This window comes from Anolis sagrei, chromosome 8 (assembly GCF_037176765.1).
Source record: "Anolis sagrei isolate rAnoSag1 chromosome 8, rAnoSag1.mat, whole genome shotgun sequence".
NCBI lineage: Eukaryota > Metazoa > Chordata > Lepidosauria > Squamata > Dactyloidae > Anolis > Anolis sagrei.
The window spans coordinates 13,564,030-13,585,383 of NC_090028.1; the positions used below are offsets into that span (position 1 = coordinate 13,564,030).

The window sequence follows — 21,354 nt, forward strand, 5'->3', positions numbered from 1 at the left end:
ATTTTCGTTCGCTGGACCAAATTTTTCAAAAATACCCAATACACCCAAATTTGAATAGTGGTGGGGTTGGGGGGATTGATTTTGTCATTTGGGAATTGTAGTTGCTGGGATTTATAGTTAACTAGTTATAAATAAAAAGTGAGTTAAACCCCTGTGCTGTCAGGACTGAAGACCGACAGGTCGCAGGTCTGAATCCAGGGAGAGGACGAATGAGCTCCCTCTATCAGCTCCAGCTCCTCATGCGGGGACATGAGAGAAGCCTCATTATTATTTTAAATTATTTTAAATATCGAAACAAAAAAACCCCCCAAATACAAATCGATTTTAGAAACAAATTTTTCCATTGTTACCCAGGCCTAGTACCTAATATTATTGTTGCCTGCCATAACATTGCACTTAATTCCCGGGCCCTCTAGAATTTTTTGGCTTGCACTAATCTTGGCCCGGCCTTTTAAAAATTTTAAATTGCCTTGAACAGACAGGATTACTTTGAATATATGTGTGTTATGGTGACAATTTTTATGCTTATATTTTGTTTTGTTAATCTTATGGTTATGTTGTTTTTTGCTTTGTATGTTTTGTGATGTTACGTGGGAACCGCTCTGAGTCCCCTCGGGGAGATGGAACGGTATATAAATAAAGTTTTATTATTATTTTATTATAGTTCACGTTTCATCAGCCCACACACTGCCTTGTCAGAGAAAGAAAATATGCCACTCAGGTGAACAATAAAGAACAAATAGTTTACTCTTCGTAGTTCAGAACAACATATGTACAATGTGATCAGTTGCATCAACTCACATAATAGGAGCCCCCGGTGGCACAGTGGGTTAAACCCCTGTGCCGGCAGGACTGAAGACCGACAGGTCGTAGGTTCAAATCCGGGGAGAGGCGGATGAGCTCCCTCTATCAGCTCCAGCTCCTCATGCGGGGACATGAGAGAAGCCTCCCAGAAGGGTGGTAAAAACATCAAAACATCCAGGGGTCGCCTGGGCAACGTCCTTGCAGACGGCCCATTCTCTCACACCAGAAGCAACTTGCAGTTTCTCAAGTCTCTCAGTTAAAAAATCCCCCAATATCATCTTTTAACTGGATTATCTGAATCCACACTGCCATGCCTCCTACAAGGATAAAACATCAAAACATCCGGGCGTCGCCTGGGCAACGGCCTTGCAGACGGCCCATTCTGTCACACCAGAAGCGACTTGCAGTTTCTCAAATCTCTCAATTAAAAAAATCCCACAATATCTTCTTATCTGAGTCCACATTGCCATGTAATCCAGTTCATTGTGGATTTTACACAGCCGTGTGGAAAAGGCCTGAATAGACTCTATGAGGAGACTTTCCCTGAGGAAGCGCCTGTAATAATAAGGCAAGACATGGCTCCTCCCCCTCCAACAGTTGCCCCTGTCAATCACAGCCCGCGCACCACCTGATTGGCTGTCTTCGCCTTGGACTGTTAGACCTTGAGAACACATCACTCTTCAATCCCTCCGCAGGGAAGGGAAGGCGAAGGTTTGAAAAAAAGAAAATAGTCCCGGAACCGTTAGACCTTGAGGACACATCACTCTTCAATCCTTCCGCAGGGAAGGGAAGGGGAAGATTTGAAAGAAATAGTCCCGGGACCAGATCTTGGAGTGTAGGGCCTGTCTGGACAAGCTCTGCGTTCTCTTCCCTCGAAAAAGACCAAAAGAGCCAATTTATTTGTTTATTTGAGATTATATCGGAGTGCAAACTCATATAATCCAGCAGAGGACAGAGGATCAGATCCTGGGGTGTGGGGCCTGTCTGGAAGGGCCCCCAGATGAGATTGGACTGCAGTACCCATCAGCTCTATATCCAGTGAGGTCCAGGGTTTGGACTACATCCCCCAAAATCCCCATTGTGTGATAAGGAAAAAATGGAGAATGCTCCTGCCTGTGGGACACGTGAATGTGTTCAAGGACCACCTAGTTCTTTGACGAAGGAAGTCAAGAAGACTCGCTTCCCGGAGCATATCTATCGGCCAAAAAGCTCTCCTCCCAAGCCTGAACTATCTTCCCCAGTAGAAGTTACGGGCCCAGAGCCAACCTCCCACTTGCCCTATGTACCTATCATTTCATCCCGCGCCAAAAGGCTGAACCAGAGGCTGCCCATGAAAATCCAGGGGCCCGGTCGAACAAGACTGGTCACGGTGGAGACCAAGAAGATCATGTCGGTCATAGATGAGGCCATCCTGCGGGCCGAGTTGATCAACACCTTCCCATACCTGATGCAACACCTGGAAGCAGCGAGCACGGTGCTGGGTCCTGAACTGACAGGAGCATTTAAGGAACACCTGAGGCTTTCGAATATCCTGATTGCCACGCGCACCCGCCTCAAAGGAACAGACCTCGTGTACGAGAGCACATACAAAGGCAAGACCCATGGCGCCAAAGACCTGACAGGCCACCTGCCTTTGATCATCTACGGCCTACAGGGCTCTGTCCGTAATATTTTGCGCCGCTTCGATGCCAACTCCGACACCTGCCAGATCATACGAAGCTTTGCCCGCCGGAGGCGCCTCAGCGCCAATCTCTTCCTCAAGAGCTTGGTCGAGTTCCGCATGTTTTTCCTTGAGAGGCTTCTGACTACTCCGTTGGAAGACAAAGAGTGGAAGCAGCTGAGGGAGGAACTCAGCGAGCAGGATAAAAAAAACAAAGAGCTGATCGCCTTGTTGCAGGAAGAAGTAGCCGCTGCGATTCTGGATCGGGATGAGGAGCTCTCCAAGAAGGATGCGATCATAAAGGAGCTCAAGAACCAGCTGCACAACCTGGCCAACTGTGCCGACAGCCAGATCCAACGCACCCGGGCCGAAGCAGAGGAGCAGCAGAAGGAGGCGCAGCAGGGGGCGCATGCCAAGTGCCTCAAGTTGCAGCAGGAGCTGAACCAGCTACGGGCCCAGTTCAGTGCCCTCATCTCGGAGAACCAAGATGCCGAGAAGGCGATCCGGAAGAAGAAATTCAAAGTGGAGATGGAAATTGAGAACTGGGTCCAGAAGTATGACGTCGAGATGGTGGAAAAACAGAAAGAGATTGAAGAAATCGATGCGGTCTATTCGGTGGTGAAGGAACACCTTGCCGACGTGCGGGAGAAGCTCCGCCTCCTGGACCAAGAATACAGCCAGATCAAGGAGGAACGGAAGATGAAGCTGGAGCAGAAGGAGAAGGCTGACCAGGAGATGGCCATTCTGGTCCGGGCGGCCACCATCATTCAGGCCTTCTGGAAGGGTTACCAGGTGAGATCGGTGCTGCGCACTCGGCGGAAGAAGAAGAAGGGCAAAGGAAAGAAGCCAATCTTTCCTCTGAAAAAAAAGAAGTGAAGAAAAAAAGAAAAAGAAGAAGAAGAAAAGAAGAAGTGAGCCCTTCCCACTTTTTGTACCCCAGATGGTTATGGATAAAAAGATTTGGTACCCCTTGTCAGTGTGTCTTCTATATAAATAAAAATGTAATGTTCAATGGCTGTTTAGTCTCTCCTTAATAATAATAATAATAATAATAATAATAATAATAATAATAATAATAATACCTTTCTTCCTCCCTTCCTTCCTTTCTCCTTTCTCTTCCTTTCTTTCCTCTCCCATCCCTGCCTCCTTTCCTTCCTCTTTCTTTCCTTCTACATTTCCTTCCATTCCTATCTTTCTCTTCACCAGTCTTTTTCTTCCTTTCTTCTCTCCTTTCTTTCCCTTCCTCCCCCCTTCTTTCTGTGGCAGTTTGTAAGGGGTTTGCATCCTCCCTTCACCCAATGGTCCCGAGTGGGGTGTGTGTGTGTGTGCAGCCACTCCTGCAGCCAGGCTTCCCTTTCAATCCTCCAGTTTGGGGGGAGGGGTTGCCTGGGGGCCATTTGGGCTTCAAGGAGCCTCTACAGTGACTGCCGGGGCTTGCCTCGCCAAGGCTCCACGCCCTACTCTGTCTCTCCTTCCTTCCTTCTCTCTTTTCTTTCCTCAGGAATCTGCCTTCCTGCTTGGAGAGGGACTCCATGTTGAGGTAGCCCCTTTCCTCTTTCAATGGTTGGTGCCTCAGTCTTCTCACACACGCTGGGGAGAGGGCCTCTTGCGCATGCTCAGTTAGGTACTTTTTTGGGGGTGTACCATCGCGCCTGTGGGCTATTATTCTTAATAAAGGAGGGATGGATGTGGCATCTTTCCCCAGGGGATTGCTTCTTGCCCTCCTATAGGAAACTGGAACTCTCAAAAACCCAAAACGCTGTAAATAACTCTAAATAAGTTTTATTGATCAAAAAGAGTTATTTCTTTAAAGGAATGAGCTGGAAACTTCAGAGGGGTGAAGGAAAATATACGTTACAGTCTCAATTAGTCCTGGGTCCAAGGGGTTTGAAGCTGAGAAGCCTCCCCAAGTTACCTCTTTACTCAACGGCTGTGAATGCCGGAGCAAACCACAACCCCAGTTCAGATGGCCTATGTTTTGAAGACTCAGGATCTTCCTTTGGTGCCAAAAGAACCGGCTTGAAGGCACTTGAGATTTCCAACATTGCTCAGGTCTGAACATGAAGCACAATTCTCAAGGGTAAGAAACCTCAGAACTGGTGCTGAGAGGTAATTTAAATCAGGGTCTTTTAGAGTCAAGTCTCTTACTCACGTACATATGGTAGGAACTCTGATGGCAGAATGAAAAGAAAGGAAGTACTCCCCTCCTGCAAGAAGAGGTGGAGCCAAACAGTACTGATTGACAGCTATAAGTAACCAATCCATACAACTATACATAAACAGGGTAAAAGGGGCAGGATTAAGCATGATACAACCGTTTAAATCTTGCAACTAACAGTTCTATACATAGGTGTCGCCACTCACGCCGTCACGGGGGGAGGGGGTATTAAAGTTATTTCCCCTTCCTTTTAAAAGATTTTTTTTGGTTTGGAAGACATAGATCAGATTACAATGTGTTTTGCTGCCAAATTTGGTGTCAATTCATCCAGGGGTTTTGGAGTTCTGTGGATACCACAAACAAACATTACATTTTTATTTATATAGATCAAAGAGCATTCTGAACTCCACCAACAATGGAATTGAACCAAACTTGGCACACAGAACTCCCATGACCAACAGAAAATACTGGAAGGGTTTGGTGAGCACTGGCCTTGACTTTGGGAGTTGTATTGTTTTCCAGTGGTCTTCGGTAACCCCTCTGACACCCACTCACGACCCCCCCAGGGGTCCCGACCCCCAGGTTGAGAAACGCTGGCCTATGTGGTCTCGTCCGATTCTGTGTTTGTATGAATCTGGATGATGTGTGCAATCCTTCACCCCCTTGCAACCTCACAAAGGTGCGAAAGCCAAGCAAGGATGAAATCAGAGGCATATAATATTTTCCAAAAAAATGAAATTGTGCTCACAATGAAACTAGTAATGGATTACTAGGTTCTTGTGGGTTTTTTCGGGCTATAGGGCCATGTTCTAGAGGCATTTCTCCTGATGTTTCGCCTGCATCTAAGGCAAGCATCCTCAGAGGTAGTGAGGTCTGTTGGAATTAGGACAATGGGTTTATATATCTGTGGAATGGCTGGGGTGGGGCAAAGAGCTCTTCTCTGCTGGAGCTAGGTGTGAATGTTTCAACTGACCACCTTCATTAGCATTTGAAGGCCTGGCTGAGCCTGGAAAAATCTTTTGTTGAGAGGTGTTAAGATGTGCCTGGTTGTTTCCTCTCTGCTGTTTTGCTGTTGTAATTTTAGAATTTTTTAATACTGGTAGCCAGATTTTGTTCATTTTCATGGTCTTTTCCTTTCTGTTGAAATTCTCCACATGCTTGTGGATTTCAATGGCTTCTCTGTGTAGTCTGACCACAGCAAAACAGCAGAGAGGAAACAACCAGACAATACATTTGTTGTTCATTCGTTCAGTCATCTCCGACTCTTCGTGACCTCATGGACCAGTCCACGCCAGAGCTCCCTGTCGGCCGTCACCACCCCCAGCTCCTTCAAGGTCAGTCCAGTCACTTCAAGGATGCCATCCATCCATCTTGCCCTTGGTCGGCCCCTCTTCCTTTTGCCTTCCACTTTCCCCAGCATCATTGTCTTCTCTAGGCTTTCCTGTCTCCTCATGATGTGGCCAAAGTACTTCAACTTTGTCTGTAGTATCCTTCCCTCCAGTGAGCAGTCGGGCTTTATTTCCTGGAGGATGGACTGGTTGGATCTTCTCGCAGTCCAAGGCACTCTCAGCACTTTCCTCCAACACCGCAGCTCAAAAGCATCAATCTTCTTTTGCTCAGCCTTCCCTAAGGTCCAGCTCTCACATCCGTAGGTTACTACAGGGAATACCATGGCTTTGAAAAAACCCACAAGAACCTAGTGATTCCAGCCATGAAATCCTTCGACAATACATTAGTAATGGATTAATTAGCATTGTCCTACCTGTCCCTCCTCCTTCTGTTATCCGTGTCCCCTTTTTTATTGGTGCTGTGTTTTTTCTCTTAAGGAAGTTTTAAGACTTGATACTTTCCATGACCTGTGCAAATCCATAGCCTGTTGTCAAGTTTTCCATAACCATAACTATGGGATGTTTCAGACACTGAGAGGGAGGGTCTGGTGCTGAGGAGTAGTAAAAAAAATGATGGTTCTGTTTTTTGTCTTACTTTCTTCTGTTGAAAGGATCTTAAAAAAATCAGAATAAAATATGAAGTAGGATAAAAGATGGTCCTTAATGAGGCTCTCTGTTTCTCTGCCACAGTACCTCTTAAAAACAAACATGGATAGATGCTGTGTCAGCAGCCGAAAACAATAGAATTAGTGCCTGCAACACTTGGGGCTCCGAGTTATCATCCAAGATGAAGCGATTCAGAGAGCGCTCGAGGGTGGCGTGTAAGGTGGAGAAAACTACGGATGTTATTTGTCCCCTCGCTGCAAAAAATCATTCTCGGGATTTCAAAGAGACTGTAACATCGCCCGAACATAAATAAATGAATAAACTTAACTGAGCTTGCAAAACAGGCCTTCGATTGTTGTGACATCCCGACAACATGAGAAAGAACGTAGGTAAAACAGGGGAAAATCCAGATAAAGTCTAATGGGTTTTGACAGGAGAGGAAGAAGTTCTCGCAAACCGTCCTGATGAAAAGCAACGAGACCGAAAAGCTTTATCTTCAATGTCTGTAATGACTCAAAATATTTGTTTAGCGACTTAATTTTTTTTTTACAGCCAAAGAATATGGCATCTCTAGGGCTGGGCAACCATGGAAAAAATTGTTTCTAAACTCGATTCGTTTTTTGGGGTTTTTTGCGTTTCGATATTTAAAAGAATTCCGAAATTTTTCTTTAAAAAAGTTCGATATTTATGAAATTTCGTAAAATTACGAAACAATACGAAACGAATACGAATCGATTTGTTAATGGCGGATGCAACCGCGCAATACGCTAAAAAACCTCCATATGGGACAGGGGGAACTTCTGAAGCTCTGTTGTTGACTGTTGGTGTGATATTTATATATTTTTTTTCACTGATTAAACAAACAACAGCTATAAAACTTGCCCCAGACATGCGGAAATAATAACGAAACGATTTCAAAACGAATATGAAACGAATACGAAGCAATTACGAAATGAATTGAAAAATTCGTTTCATTTTTTAGATGCTCCTGAATGGTTCGTTATCGCTTCGTAACCAAAAAAAAATAACGAATTTTTAACGAATTACAAAATTACGAAACGAAACCGCCCAGCCCTAGGCATCTCGTTTCTTGATTGGGATGGATGACCCTCCCCAAAAAACCCCAAACTTCTTTCGGGGAAGCAATATCCGAAGAGATATTCTCCATATTATTTTTGAAGAATCCTAAATCCTTCATCTATTATTCACACAGAAGGTGCCCTGACCTCCAGCTCCGTTTGCCTATAAAAAAACCGATTCCACATTTTACTAAGTCCTACAAATGGTCCACTGAGTATAATACCAAAAGTAGCATATTCCAAAGTCTTCGGCACAAGTCTTTCTTGGCCTTTCTCTGAACTCTATATAAATCATTCTGGGAAATCGTTTAACCCAGAGACTGAATCTTGGGCTTCTTTTGCATCACTTGAGTCTCCCCAAACGTTATTGGGCTAAAGCTCATATCTAATCACTGACCATGCGCTGATGGGAGCTGGAGTACAAAACATTGTTTTAATTCTGTAATTTAGTTCTGTTTATTTGTTTTGTATCAAAAGCATTGCATAAATTAGTATAAAACTGATAAAAATAGAAGGAGCGCACGTGGCTAAATATCTTTTGACCAAAAATGGGCAACAGCAATGGCATTGTCTGTAGCCTCCAACAATTCTTCCTCTGTACATGAGGCAGGGCATAGTGGGCAAGCATACAGATGCGGAGTTGTTTGTTCTGCTCCACAGTCACATAAGATGTGGGATTCTTTTGTTGTTGTTGTTGTTGTTGTTCATTCGTTCAATCGTCTCCGACTCTTCGTGAACTCATGGACCATCACACGCCAGAGCTCCCTGTCGGCCATCACCACCCCCAGCTCCTTCAAGATCAGTCCAGTCACTTCAAGGATGCCATCCATCCATCTTGCCCTTGGTCGGCCCCTCTTCCTTTTGCCTTCCACTTCCCCCAGCATCATTGTCTTCTCTAGGCTTTGCTGTCTCCTCATGATGTGGCCAAAGTACTTCAACTTTGTCTCTAGTATCCTTCCCTCCAATGAGCAGTCGGGCTTTATTTCCTGGAGGATGGACTGGTTGGATCTTCTCGCAGTCCAAGGCACTCTCAGCACTTTCCTCCAACACCACAGTTCAAAAGCATTGATCTTCCTTCGCTCAGCCTTTCCTAAGGTCCAGCTCTCAGGGAATACCATGGCTTTGACTAGGCAGATCTTTGTTGCCAGTCTGATGTCTCTACTCTTTGCTATTTTATCGAGACTGGACATTGCTCTCCTCCCAAGAAGGAAGCATCTTCTGATTTCCTGGCCACAGTTTGCATCTGCAGTAATCTTTGCACCTAGAAATACAAAGTCTGTCATGGCCTCCACATTTTCTCCCTCTATTTTCCAGTTGTCAATCATTCTTGTTGCCATAATCTTGGTTTTTTTGATGTTTAGCTGCAACCCAGCTTTTGCGCTTTCTTCTTTCACCTTGATTAGGAGGCTCCTCAGCTCCTCCTCGCTTTCGGCCATCAGAGTGGTGTCATCTGCATATCTGAGGTTGTTAATGTCTCTTCCAGCAATTTTCACCCCAGCCTTGCATTCATCAAGGCATCGCATGATGTGTTCTGCATACAAGTTAAAAAGGTTGGGTGAGAGTATGCAGCCTTGCCGTACGCCTTTCCCAATCTTGAACCAGTCTGTTGCTCCGTGGTCAATTCTGACTGTTGCTACTTGGTCCTTGTACAGATTCCTCAGGAGAGAGACAAGGTGGCTTGGTATGCCCAATCCACCAAGAACTTGCCACAATTCTTTTAGGTAGTGCCATTTTGCCAGGTTGTCTTTTGATCTGCCCACTCCACTTCTGTGTCTGTTCAGGGCCTTACAAGTTCAGTGGTAATATTATTATTTAATCATCGCTGTAACTTTTTTTTTGTAATACTGTAGGCCATCCACATTAGCAGCTTGATATTTTGGCAGATTTCATTAATGGATTTGATTAATAATGTCTTTTAAATAATCTCTAGATCCTCGAGTGCAACTCCGGGACGTTGACTGTAGAGTTACATTAGAGCAGTTGTTCTCAACCTGTGGTTCCCCGCGTGTTTTGGCTTACAACTCCGATAAATTCCAGCCAGTTTACCAGCTGTTAGGATTTCTGGGAGTTGAAGGCCAAAACATCTGGGGACCCACAAGTTGAGAACCACTGCATTAGAGTAACAAGAGATTTCTAGAAAAGTTTTTTTTCCCTCAGGCAAAAAGTGTTTTCTCAGATTTTTACACTTCTGTGGAGGTCCTGTGCCCTTACCCTCAGGAAATTTGGAGGACCAATGATCCGCAATTCAATTAATCTGTAATAGTAACTGACCAGGAGTAGCTCTGTTTTGTCTGGATTTACTTTCAACTTCTTAGCCCTTATCCGGTCCATCACTGCTGACAGGCACTAGTTTAGAGGCAGGATGATGTCCTTGGCATTTGGTGAAAAGGAGTAATAGAATTGGATGTTGTCCTCATAAAGTTAGCACTAAACTCCAAAACTCTGGATGAACTCTTCCAGTGGTGTCATGTAAAAAAAGCATGGGGGACAGAATTGAACCATGACGGACCCTACAGGCCACTGCCAGGGAGTCAAACAGGAATTCTCCAGCTCCACTATCTGGGTCCGACCCTCCAAGAAGGACTGAAGCCATTGTAGAACAGTGCCTCCAAGTCCCATCTCAGAGAGCTGGCCCGGAAGGATACCATGGTTGATGGTATTGAAAGCCACTGACAGGTCCAGGAGAACTAGTAGGGATGCACTCCCCCTATCTAGCTTTCTTTGTAGATCATCTACCAAGGCTGTTCCGTAGCCAGGCCTGAAACCAGATTGAGATGGACCCAGATAATCAGCTTCATCCAAGAACCCTTGAGTTGTGAGGCCACCACCTTCTCCAGAACCTTGCCCAAAAGGGGGAGATTGGATGCTGGCCTATAATTAATCAGTTCAGTGGGATCCAGTGCTGGTTTCTTCAATAAAGGTCTAACTATTGCCTCTTTGAGACTAGTTGGAGGTCAGGGAGACATTTGCCAGGACCTTCACCCACTCTGCCAGCCCCTGCCTGGTCAATTTAATGAACCAGGATAGCCAAGAGTCTGGAGAGCAGGTGATTAGTCTCCTTTCCCCCATGATCTTGTCCATGTCCTCAAGTTGGATAAGTTGAAAACAATCCACAGAACTGATGCACCTCAGAATAGAACCACCTTGCTTGTGACACCAAAGAACACACCAGCAGTTGTCTTTGTAGTTTTAGTAAAATAAAAGATAAAAAGTTCAAACAGAAAAAGTATATTTCAAAAGATCAATCCAAAGGTAAAATAAGCAAACAAGATCCATGAAGACACAGGCAAGGCAAAGTCCCATAAGCACAAGGCAAAGTCCCAGAAGATGAACATGGAAAGCTACAAGATAAATCCCAAAAGCTCTTGGTTGAAGTGTGACGTTGCTCTGACACTGAGGCACATTCAACCAGGCCGTTTAATACCCCTGGGCCAGCATGAAGGCGTTCCTATGGCCTCGAGTCTCACGGGCCTCTTTCTCTTGCCTCTTGGCGATCCTCACACTCCTTCGCACTTTCAGTTCCAAGCGATCAGCCCTATCTAACTCACTGGTCCCATCGAGGTCAAATCCCTCGTTAGCTGACTGAGAACTATCCTCCCTAATTCCTTCATCAGGCACCTGACTCTCAGTCTCAGTAGTTTTACTTTCCCCACCGTCAACTCTTGTTGTGGGAAAGAGCTGAACTCCTGCCCCCTGATCCTGGTCTTCCTCATCTAACACAGGCACATCCTTGCTTTGCATCCGAATTTGCATCATCCCCATTAGAATAATTGACACCACCACTCTGTGATTCCAGCTGAACCACAACAAGAACCATGACGAACAGATGCCTCAGTTACATCCACAGAGACTGCAATAAAACTGACGTCAATGTCGGAACGGATCCGAGTGACTTTATCTGCAAATAACCTAGCACACTTCATCCGCTCTGCTAGTGTTGCCCTCAGAAGCTCTGAGGCGCCAGTGGGCAGATAGGAGACACTGGGGAGTCAGGCTGGCCGGCCAGTTGGCTGTCCCTCTTCTCCCTTGCAGCTCAGCCTCCCTTGGGTGGCACGTGGAGTCAGCATGTGCCGAGACTGCACTGAAGGGGAATAAGCGCATGGAACTGCAAGCGGCAAAATTGAGGGACAGCAGGGAGGGTGGGAAGTTCTGAGGTGGCTTCCATGGCAGACATGGAGAGGGCAGAGGAAGCTTTATGGGCAGGTTCCCCAAGAGTGAGGTGTACCCCCTGGTCCCAGACCTGGGCATGCCCCTAACTACTTCCGAGTTGTGCTGGTCTGCTGTAGAAGTAATACACAGAAATGATGTAGTCAATCATCCGGAGAGGCCCTGCTCTCGATCCCACCAGCATTGCAGGCGCGATTAGTGGGGACGAGAGAGAGGGCCTTTTCGATGGTGGCCCCTCGACTCTGGAACTCACTCCCTAAAAATATGAGACAGGTCCCAACTCTGGCAATCTTCAGGAGGAGCTTGAAGACGTTCCAGTGTGCCTTCCTGGAATAATGATCCCATAGCACTTTGTCCTTCAAAGCACTTTACATTTCTTTAGGTGTGCTCGTATGCCCTTCCACAAACACCATTATCACATTTTGTCCATGTCCCAACATTATTTCCAATTTTAACTTTATATTTGGCCTTCCCAATGTTTTCAACTGTGTGTTGTCTTATTGATAATGTTGTATATTTTATTGTCTATGTTTTTTTATTGCTTGTATTGTTGTTTTATTGCTTGTATTGTTGTATTTGGGCTCGGCCTCATGTATGAACCGGTGCTTGGCCGCTGCTTGGCCATGAACCGGTGCTTGGCCGCTGTCTCGGACTGGATGAGGGACAACAGATTGAAACTAAATCCAGACAAGACAGAGGTACTCCTGGTCAGTCGTAAGACCGAACAGGGTACGGGGTTACAGCCTGTGCTGGACGGGGTCACACTCCCCCTAAAAGCTCAGGTACGCAGTCTGGGAGTTCTCCTGGATTCATCGCTGAGCCTGGAACCCCAGGTCTCAGCGGTGGTCAGGGGAGCTTTCGCACAATTAAAACCTGTGCGCCAGCTGCGTCCGTACCTTGGGAGGGCTGACTTGGCCACGGTAGTACACGCTTTGGTTACATCCCGCTTAGATTACTGCAACGCTCTCTACGTGGGGTTGCCTTTGAAGACTGCCTGGAAGCTGCAGCAAGTCCAACGCGCGGCAGCCAGATTACAAACAGGGGCTGGGTACAGGGAGCACACCACTCCGCTGTTATGACAGCTCCACTGGCTGCCAATTAGCTTCTGAGCACAATTCAAATTGCTGGTGTTGACCTATAAAGCCCTAAACGACTCCGGCCCTGTTTACCTCTCCGAACGTGTTCTCCCCTACGAACCATCAAGATTACTAAGATCATCTGGAGAGGCCCTGCTCTCGGTCCCACCAGCCTCGCAAGCGCGGTTGGTGGGGACGAGGGACAGGGCCTTCTCGGTGGTGGCCCCGCGACTCTGGAACTCTCTCCCTCTGGAGGCCAGAACCGCCCCATCCATCCTAACATTTAGGAAACGGGTGAAGACGTGGCTGTGGAGTCAGGCCTTCGAGGAATGAGACAACACCATAGGACTCTGGGTGGAAGTGGATATAGATCCATCTTAATAGGACGACTGACCACTGTAGTTTTATATTTAGTGTATTTTAAAGTTGATGTGTAATTTGTGATATATGATATTTTAATGAATGTATATGTTTTTATGGCTGTAAACCGGGCTGAGTCCCTCAACGAGGTTGAGAAGCTCGGTATACAAAACTGTGAAATAAATAAATAAATAAATAAATGTACGCTGCACTGAGTCCCTTGGGGAGATGGTAGCGGGGTACAAATAAAGTGTTGTTATTATTATTATTATTATTATTATTATTATTAGTCAATGGTTTATGAAAAGGTTTTGCACGCCGTGTAGAGAAACATAAAAAGAAAGATTCAGAAAACCTGATTAAATAGAAGACGTTTAGAAGAAAACTATCATCAGCTATTGTCATATTTTAAAAATCAGGGGTGTATTTTCCCAAACTTGGGTTACCTGTCACACACAAACACATCCGAAATTACTTTGGTAATAGAAACACACTTTTAATCTTTTCATAATAACAGTCAAATCATTTTGGGCTTCCTTTAGATGTTATGTTTGCCCATTTTGGGAAAACACACGTCCATTTCTAGTCACTCACCATTTAGAATTAGAATTGGAAAGGCGGGGAAGAAGAAATTGCTAGTAAAAAGCACAGGAGCAAAGAGAGAACGTAACTCCGTGGGAGGAAGAACAATCCTTCGGAACCGAAATGAGTCTTTTCTGTACACAGTCATTTTATAAAATGTATAGTAAAGCTTTTATATGTAAATTAGCCAAACGCAAAAAGAGAAAACACAAACCCTTTTGCTTAAATTGAATTGAGAATGGCTTGAAGTCGAGCACTTTAGTGAAAACGTGCCTCACATGAACAAACAAGGGAACCACAGAGACAGAAGCTCTAGGTTGAGGAGAAATGCCCAAAAGAACAAGATTCTGCAGTTTTGGCTCTAAACAATACACAGGATCACTTTACTAATACTCAGAGGCGGCCCTAAGTAATTTTCAACGGTAAGCAAACAGTATTTTGGTGCCCCCCCCCCCCCCCAACCAATCACTGATATATATTTTCTGTTCGTTGTGGGAGTTCTGTGTGCCATATTTAGTTCAATTCCATCATTGGTGGAGTTCAGAATGCTCTTTGATTGTAGGTGAACTATACATCCCAGTAACTACAACTCGCATATGTCAAGGTCTATTTTCCCCCAAGAGCGCCCCTGGGCAAAATCAACTATACTGCAAATCCTTACTTTGCATAATGGGTTGAGCCACCCCTGCTAATACTATAGTGGAAAAAAATAGTCACTATATAGATATGCTTGTGTCTCTCCAAATCCGATGATTCCATACCATTGAGCCATGACAATTACAATAGTGTTAAGCTGCATTAGAATCATAGAATCAAAGAATCAAAGAGTTGGAAGAGACCTCATGGGCCATCCAGTCCAACCCCCTGCCAAGAAGCAGGAATATTGCATTCAAATCATCCCTGACAAATGGCCATCCAGCCTCTGCTTAAAAGCTTCCAAAGAAGGAGCCTCCACCACACTCCGGGGCAGAGAGTTCCACTGCTGAACGGCTCTCACAGTCAGGAAGTTCTTCCTAATGTTCAGATGGAATCTCCTCTCTTGTAGTTTGAAGCCATTGTTCCGCGTCCTAGTCTCCAAGGAAGCAGAAAACAAGCTTGCTCCCTCCTCCCTGTGGCTTCCTCTCACATATTTATACATGGCTATCATATCTCCTCTCAGCCTTCTCTTCTTCAGGCTAAACATGCCCAGTTCCCTAAGCTGCTCCTCATAGGGCTTGTTCTCCAGACCCTTGATCATTTTAGTCGCCCTCCTCTGGACACATTCCAGCTTGTCAATATCTCTCTTGAATTGTGGTGCCCAAAATTGGACACAATATTCCAGATGTGGTCTAACCAAAGCAGAATAGAGGGGTAGCATTACTTCCCTAGATCTAGGCACTATGCTCCTATTGATGCAGGCCAAAATCCTATTGGCTTTTTTTGCCGCCACATCACATTGTTGGCTCATGTTTAACTTGTTGTCCACGAGGACTCCAAGATCTTTTTCACACGTACTGCTCTCGAGCCAGGCATCGTCCCCCATTCTGTATCTTTGCATTTCATTTTTTCTGCCAAAGTGGAGTATCTTGCATACAGTGTAGATCCACCCTAACATATTTCACCAGTATCTGTACCCTTAAAACCTACAGCAACTCAGCTTGGATAGATTTTGTTGAAAAGTGGCAACAATGCAGAATGCTGTCTTCTTTCCCAGTGGTCCCTACTACAACCTTAAACGGAACCCAACCCAATTGTTCTTTTGGTCAGGAAAATTGTATTAATTTTGTTCCATTTTTGACTTACTTCCATTTGAATTAAACCTGGAAACCTGCAATTTTGAAGTATTGCACTGGTGATATCTCAGATCTACAAGCCACTCTAAACACCTTCGCAGAAGCATACGAGAAGCTCGGCCTGTATTGAACATCGAGAAAACCAAAGTGCTGTTTCAGCACCAGCCAACCCCTCTCCAATGCCAGCGATACAGCTTAATGGTGTAACATTAGAAAATGTTGATCATTTCCGCTACCTTGGCAGCCAACTCTCCACCGAAGTCAACATCGACACCGAAATACAACGTTGCCTGAGCTCTGTAAGTGCAGCATTTTTTTCACCTGGGAGTCACTCTGGACCGTGCTCTTACCCACAAGAAGCACTGAATGAACATCAAGCAAAAAGTGGGTGCCAGAAACATTATCATACGAAAGCTGACTGGCACAACCTGGGGATCACAACCAGATACAGTGAAGACATCTGCCCTTGCGCTGTGCTACTCTGCTGCTGAGTATGCATGCCCAGTGTGGAACACATCTCACCACACTAAAACAGTGGATGTGGCTCTTAATGAGACATGCCGCATTATCACAGGGTGTCTGCGCCCTACACCACTGGAGAAATTACACTGCTTAGCCTGTATTGCACCACCTGACATCCGCCGGGAAGTAGCAGCCAATAGTGAAAGGACCAAGGCAGAGACATCTCCAGCTCATCCCCTGTTTGGGTATCAGCCAGCACGTCAACGACTTAAATCTAGAAATAGTTTTCTAAGATCTACAGAGACACTCGCTGGAACACCTCAGCAAGCGAGAGTCCAAAAGTGGCAGGCTCAAACCCAGCACCTCAACCAATGGCTGATACCAAATGAGAGACTCCCTCCTGGGCACACAGAAGACTGGGCGACTTGGAAGGCACTGAACAGACTGCGCTCTGGCACCACGAGATGCAGAGCCAACCTTGAGAAATGGGGCTACAAAGTGGAATCCTCGACATGCGAGTGTGTAGAAGAGCAAACCACTGACCACCTGCTGCAATGCAACCTGAGCCCTGCCACATGCACAATGGAGGACCTTCTTGCAGCAACACCAGAGGCACTCCAAGTGGCCAGATACTGGTCAAAGGACATTTAACCAACTACCAAACTCACAAATTTTGTATTTGTCTGTTTGTTTGCTTTGTTCTGTTAGAAATGTAATATAATGGACTGGTTGCTCTGACACGACAAATAAATAGCATTTTTCCGAATGAAGCAGAGTGTGTTTGAGGACCGGGACATCCGTAGGGATACCAAGGTGCTTGTCTATAAAGCTATTGTCCTCCCAACCCTGCTATATGCCTGCAAAACGTGGACTGTCTACAGACGTCACATGCAACTCCTGGAACGATTCCATCAGCGCTGCCTCCGGAAGATCCTGCAAATCTCTTGGGAAGACAGGCAGACAAACATCAGCGTGCTGGAAGAAGCAAAGACCGCCAGCAGTGAAGCGATGGTCCTCCGCCATCAACTCCGCTGGGCCGGCCACGTTGTCCGGATGCCTGACCACCATCTCCCAAAGCAGTTGCTCTACTTCGAACTCAGGAACGGAAAATGGAATGGTTGGTGGACAGGAAAAGAGATTTAAAGATGGGCTCAAAGCCAACCTTAAAAACTCTGGCATAGACACTGAGAACTGGGAAGCCCTGGCCCTTAAGTGCTCCAGCTGGAGGTCAGCTGTGACCAGCGTTGCTGCAGAATTTGAAGAGGCACGAATGGAGGGTGAAAGAGAGAAACGTGTCAAGAGGAAGGCACGTCAAGCCAACCCCGTAGCGAGACCGCTTTCCACCTGGAAACCAATGCCCACACTGCGGAAGAAGATGCAGATCAAGAATAGGGCTCCACAGTCACCTACGAACCCACCGCCAGGACACCAAACTTGGAGGATCATCATCCTTGGACTACAAGGGATCGCCTAAGTAAGTATCTGAGGAGCATACATGTCAACAGGCATGTAGCCGGGGGGGGGGGGGGCTTGGGGGGCTTCATGGTGGTCCGCGAGAAGGCCTTACTGGTACATTATTTAAACTGTTATGTTTATTCATATCATGATTTGATCACCATGCTCAATATCTCCAATATGCATGGGGGTATTGGGGTAACAATACAAAAGGTTTGCTAGGGTGGACCCTCTTTCACTCAGACTCAGCCCCCCCCCCCCCCAACCAAACTCAGCCCCCCCCCCCAACAAAATCCTGGCTACGGGCCTGCATGTCAATGAAAATACTGGGACCATCTACAAGTAATATGGAACAAAACCAAATTGAATGTGCATCAGCGGAGATTTGTTCACTGTAACCATCTTCCACCAAACGCAGCATTGCCCAAACACGACTCAAGGAACATGAAAGGCACTGCAGACTACTTCAACCAGAGAAGTCAGCCATAGCAGAGCACCTGATGAACCAGCCTGGACACAGCATATTATTTGAGAACACAGAAATGCTGGACCACACCAACAACCAGCATCTCAGACTATACAGAGAAGCCATTGAAACTTCCTTAAGAGAAAAAGCACAGCACCAATAAAAAAGGGGACACGGATAACAGAAGGAGGAGGGACAGGTAGGACAATGCTAATTAATCCATCACTAATGTATTGTCGAAGGATTTCATGGCTGGAATCACTAGGTTCTTGTGGGTTTTTTTCGGGCTATAGGGCCATGTTCTAGAGGCATTTCTCCTGACGTTTCGCCTGCATCTATGGCAAGCATCCTCAGAGGTAGTAAGGTCTGTTGGAAATAGGAAAATGGGTTTATATATCTGTGGAATGGCTGGGGTGGGGCAAAGAGCTCTTCTCTGCTGGAGCTGGGTGTGAATGTTTCAACTGACCACCTTCATTAGCATTTGAAGGCCTGGCTGAGCCTGGGAAAATCTTTTGTTGAGAGGTGTTAAGATCTGCCTGGTTGTTTCCTCTGCTGTTTTGCTGTGGTCAAACTACACAGAGAAGCCATTGAAATCCACAAGCATGTGGACAATTTCAACAGAAAGGAGGAGACCATGAAAATGAACAAAATCTGGCTACCAGTATTAAAAAAACTCTAAAATTACAACAGCAAAACAACAGAGAAGAAACAACCAGGCACATCTTAACACCTCTCAACAGGGGATTTTCCCAGGCTCAGCCAGGCCTTCAAATGCTAATGAAGGTGGTCAGTTGAAACATTCACACCTAGCTCCAGCAGAGAAGAGCTCTTTGCCCCACCCCAGCCATTCCACAGATATATAAACCCATTGTCCTAATTCCAACAGACCTCACTACCTCTGAGGATGCTTGCCATAGATGCAGGCGAAACGTCAGGAGAAATGCCTCTAGAACATGGCCCTATAGCCCGAAAAAACCCACAAGAACCTAGTGATTCCAGCCATGAAAGCCTTCAACAATACATCTTCCTTGTACTGGGTTGAATTTTGGAAACACTGAAATTAATAAGAACAAGCATTTTCTGTGCACCAAATAAACTCTTTGTGCAAGCAAGCATGCCTCCATTGCTCGCCCCATTCAAAAAATGTGTGAACTGCAAATCTCTCTTGCCTCCCCAGTCCCACCCCAAGTGATCTGGCTGGTGAGAAAAGAGCATCCCACACAACACAAATCTAAATAGCACCACTGAACATCTGCATAACAACATAATGTGCAGTGCAAGCACCTCCAAACCTCTTCCCTTCATCATTTTGGCTTGACATTAAAATAAATAAACAGACCATAAATTGAATATTGATACATATGCGGGCAAAATAAAAACTAAGTTTTGAACCATTTGCCATAAAACTGGAGAAACCCAAATGTTTGCAGTCTGGCAATGTTACCCACTTGTGCCATCATAAGCAAAAAAAAAAAATTGCCTTCTTTTAATGCCTATAAACATTAAAACAAGTGCTGAGAAAATACAGACAAATTAGCCGCCATATTTCTATGGGAAAGCTAAGTAAATGAATGAGGAGCTAATGCTGATGATACAAGAGCCGTCGCCAAATGGATGCGTTCCAGATGCGTTGGACCACAGCCTTCACTCTTGCCAGACAATGCAGGCGGTTATTGCTGGTCTCTGTGGACGGATAAGGTACAAAGTGAACACTATACACAAATGTTTGTGTGTATATAACAGGAAAAATATAAGGATTGAATTCCGACAAGGTGTCTATGGTGGAGGAGACAATGAAGCACGTTGGTGTCCAGTGGCTATAGAAGTTGCATAATGTTATGCACAAGAATTTAGAGGGCATCTAGTAGTTCCCTAGGGTTGTAGCCACAAGAGATCCCTATATTAATGGCGGATATGGTGATAAAGAAAGTTCTTACTCTAAATGTGCATCTACATTGTAGAATTAATGCACTTTGGCGCCACTTTACCATGACTCAATGCTATGGAATCGTAAGAGTTGTAGTTTTACAAGGTGTGCTGGTACAGTTGTACCAGAAACCTAAATTTCCTTTCTATGCATGTGTTTGTTTTGGCCATGCATTTTGCAGTTGGGTGGTTCCTTCCAGGCTGCAGCCATAGGGCCAGCCACGTGTCTATCATCGTTAAGTTCTTTAGTTCCGCCCCTTTCCCCAGGGTTCTAGGAGGGAAAAGAAAGTTTTTAGTTCAGTCTTACAGTTTAGAAGCTCAGTTACAGGACATGAGAGCTTCTCCCACCTGTAGAAAGCTTTGTTTCTCACAAACTTCGGGGGAAAGCAGTTCCACAGCTTTACTAAGAATTACAGCCAGCTTTGCCGGAAGGGGAAGGAAGGAAGGAAGGAAGGAAGGAAGGAAGGAAGGAAGGAGACAGAGAAGGAAGAAAGGAGAGAAAGTGGAAGGAAAAGAAAAGGGGGAAGGAAAGAAAGAGGTAGAGAAGGAAGGAAGGAAGGAAGGAAGGAAGGAAGGAAGGAGAGAGATAGAGAAGGAAGAAAGGAGAGAAAGTGGAAGGAAAAGAAAAGGGGGAAGGAAAGAAAGAGGTAGAGAAGGAAGGAAGGAAGGAAGGAAGGAAGGAAGGAGGGAGGGAGAGAAAGAAAGAAAGAAAGAAAGAAAGAAAGAAAGAAAGAAGGAAAGGAAGGAAACAGGGAGCAAAGGAAGGAGGGAAAGAAGGAGAGATAGCTGGAGAGAAGGAAAGAAAGAGAGAAGGAAGGATGAAAGCAAAGAGAAAATGAAGGAAGGAAGGAAAGAGATAGAGAAGGAAAAAAGGAGAGAAAGTGGAAGGAAAAGAAAGGGGGGAAGGGAAGAAAAAGGTAGAGAAGGAAGGAAGGAAGGAGAGAAAGAAAAGGAAAGGAAGAAAAGAGGGAGAGAAGGAAGGAGGGAAATAAGGAGAGAAAGCAGGAGAGAAGGAAAGAAAGAAAGAGAGAAGGAAGGATGAAAGCAAAAAGCGAAGGAAGGAAGGAAGGGAGGAAGGAAGGAGATAGAGAAGGAAGAAAGGAGAGAAAGTGGAAAGAAAAGAAAAGGGGGAAGGAAAGAAAGAGGTAGAGAGAGAAGGAAGGAAGGAAGGAAGGAGAGAAAGAAAGAAAGAAAAAAGGAAAGGAAGGAAACAGGGAGCAAAGGAAGGAGAGAAAGCTGGAAAGAAGGAAAGAAAGAGAGAAGGAAGGATGAAAGCAAAGGAAGGAAGGAAAGAGGTAGAGAAGGAAGAAAGAAAAGGGGAAGGAAGGAAAGAGGTAGAGAAGGAAGGAAGGAGAGAAGGAAAGAAGGAAATGAAAGGAAAAGAAGGAAGGAA

General features: G+C 45.4%; 2 protein-coding genes across 2 annotated transcripts in view; one reads left to right on the forward strand and one right to left on the reverse strand.

The window, feature by feature from the left end:
- WWOX (WW domain containing oxidoreductase) overlaps positions 1-21,354 on the reverse strand; it is a 1,061,193-nt gene that overhangs the window by 539,503 nt on the left and 500,336 nt on the right. The gene's annotated exons all lie outside the window — the stretch shown is intronic.
- Positions 1,844-3,340, forward strand: LOC132783115 (dynein regulatory complex protein 10-like). Its single transcript, XM_060788200.2, has one exon. The coding sequence runs from the start codon at positions 1,901-1,903 to the stop codon at positions 3,338-3,340; it is 1,440 nt and encodes a 479-aa protein (XP_060644183.2). The 5' UTR covers positions 1,844-1,900.

Coding starts and splice junctions, on each gene's coding strand:
- LOC132783115 (XM_060788200.2), top strand. CDS start 1,901: ATGGAGAATGCTCCTGCCTGTGGGACACGTGAATGTGTTCAAGGACCA.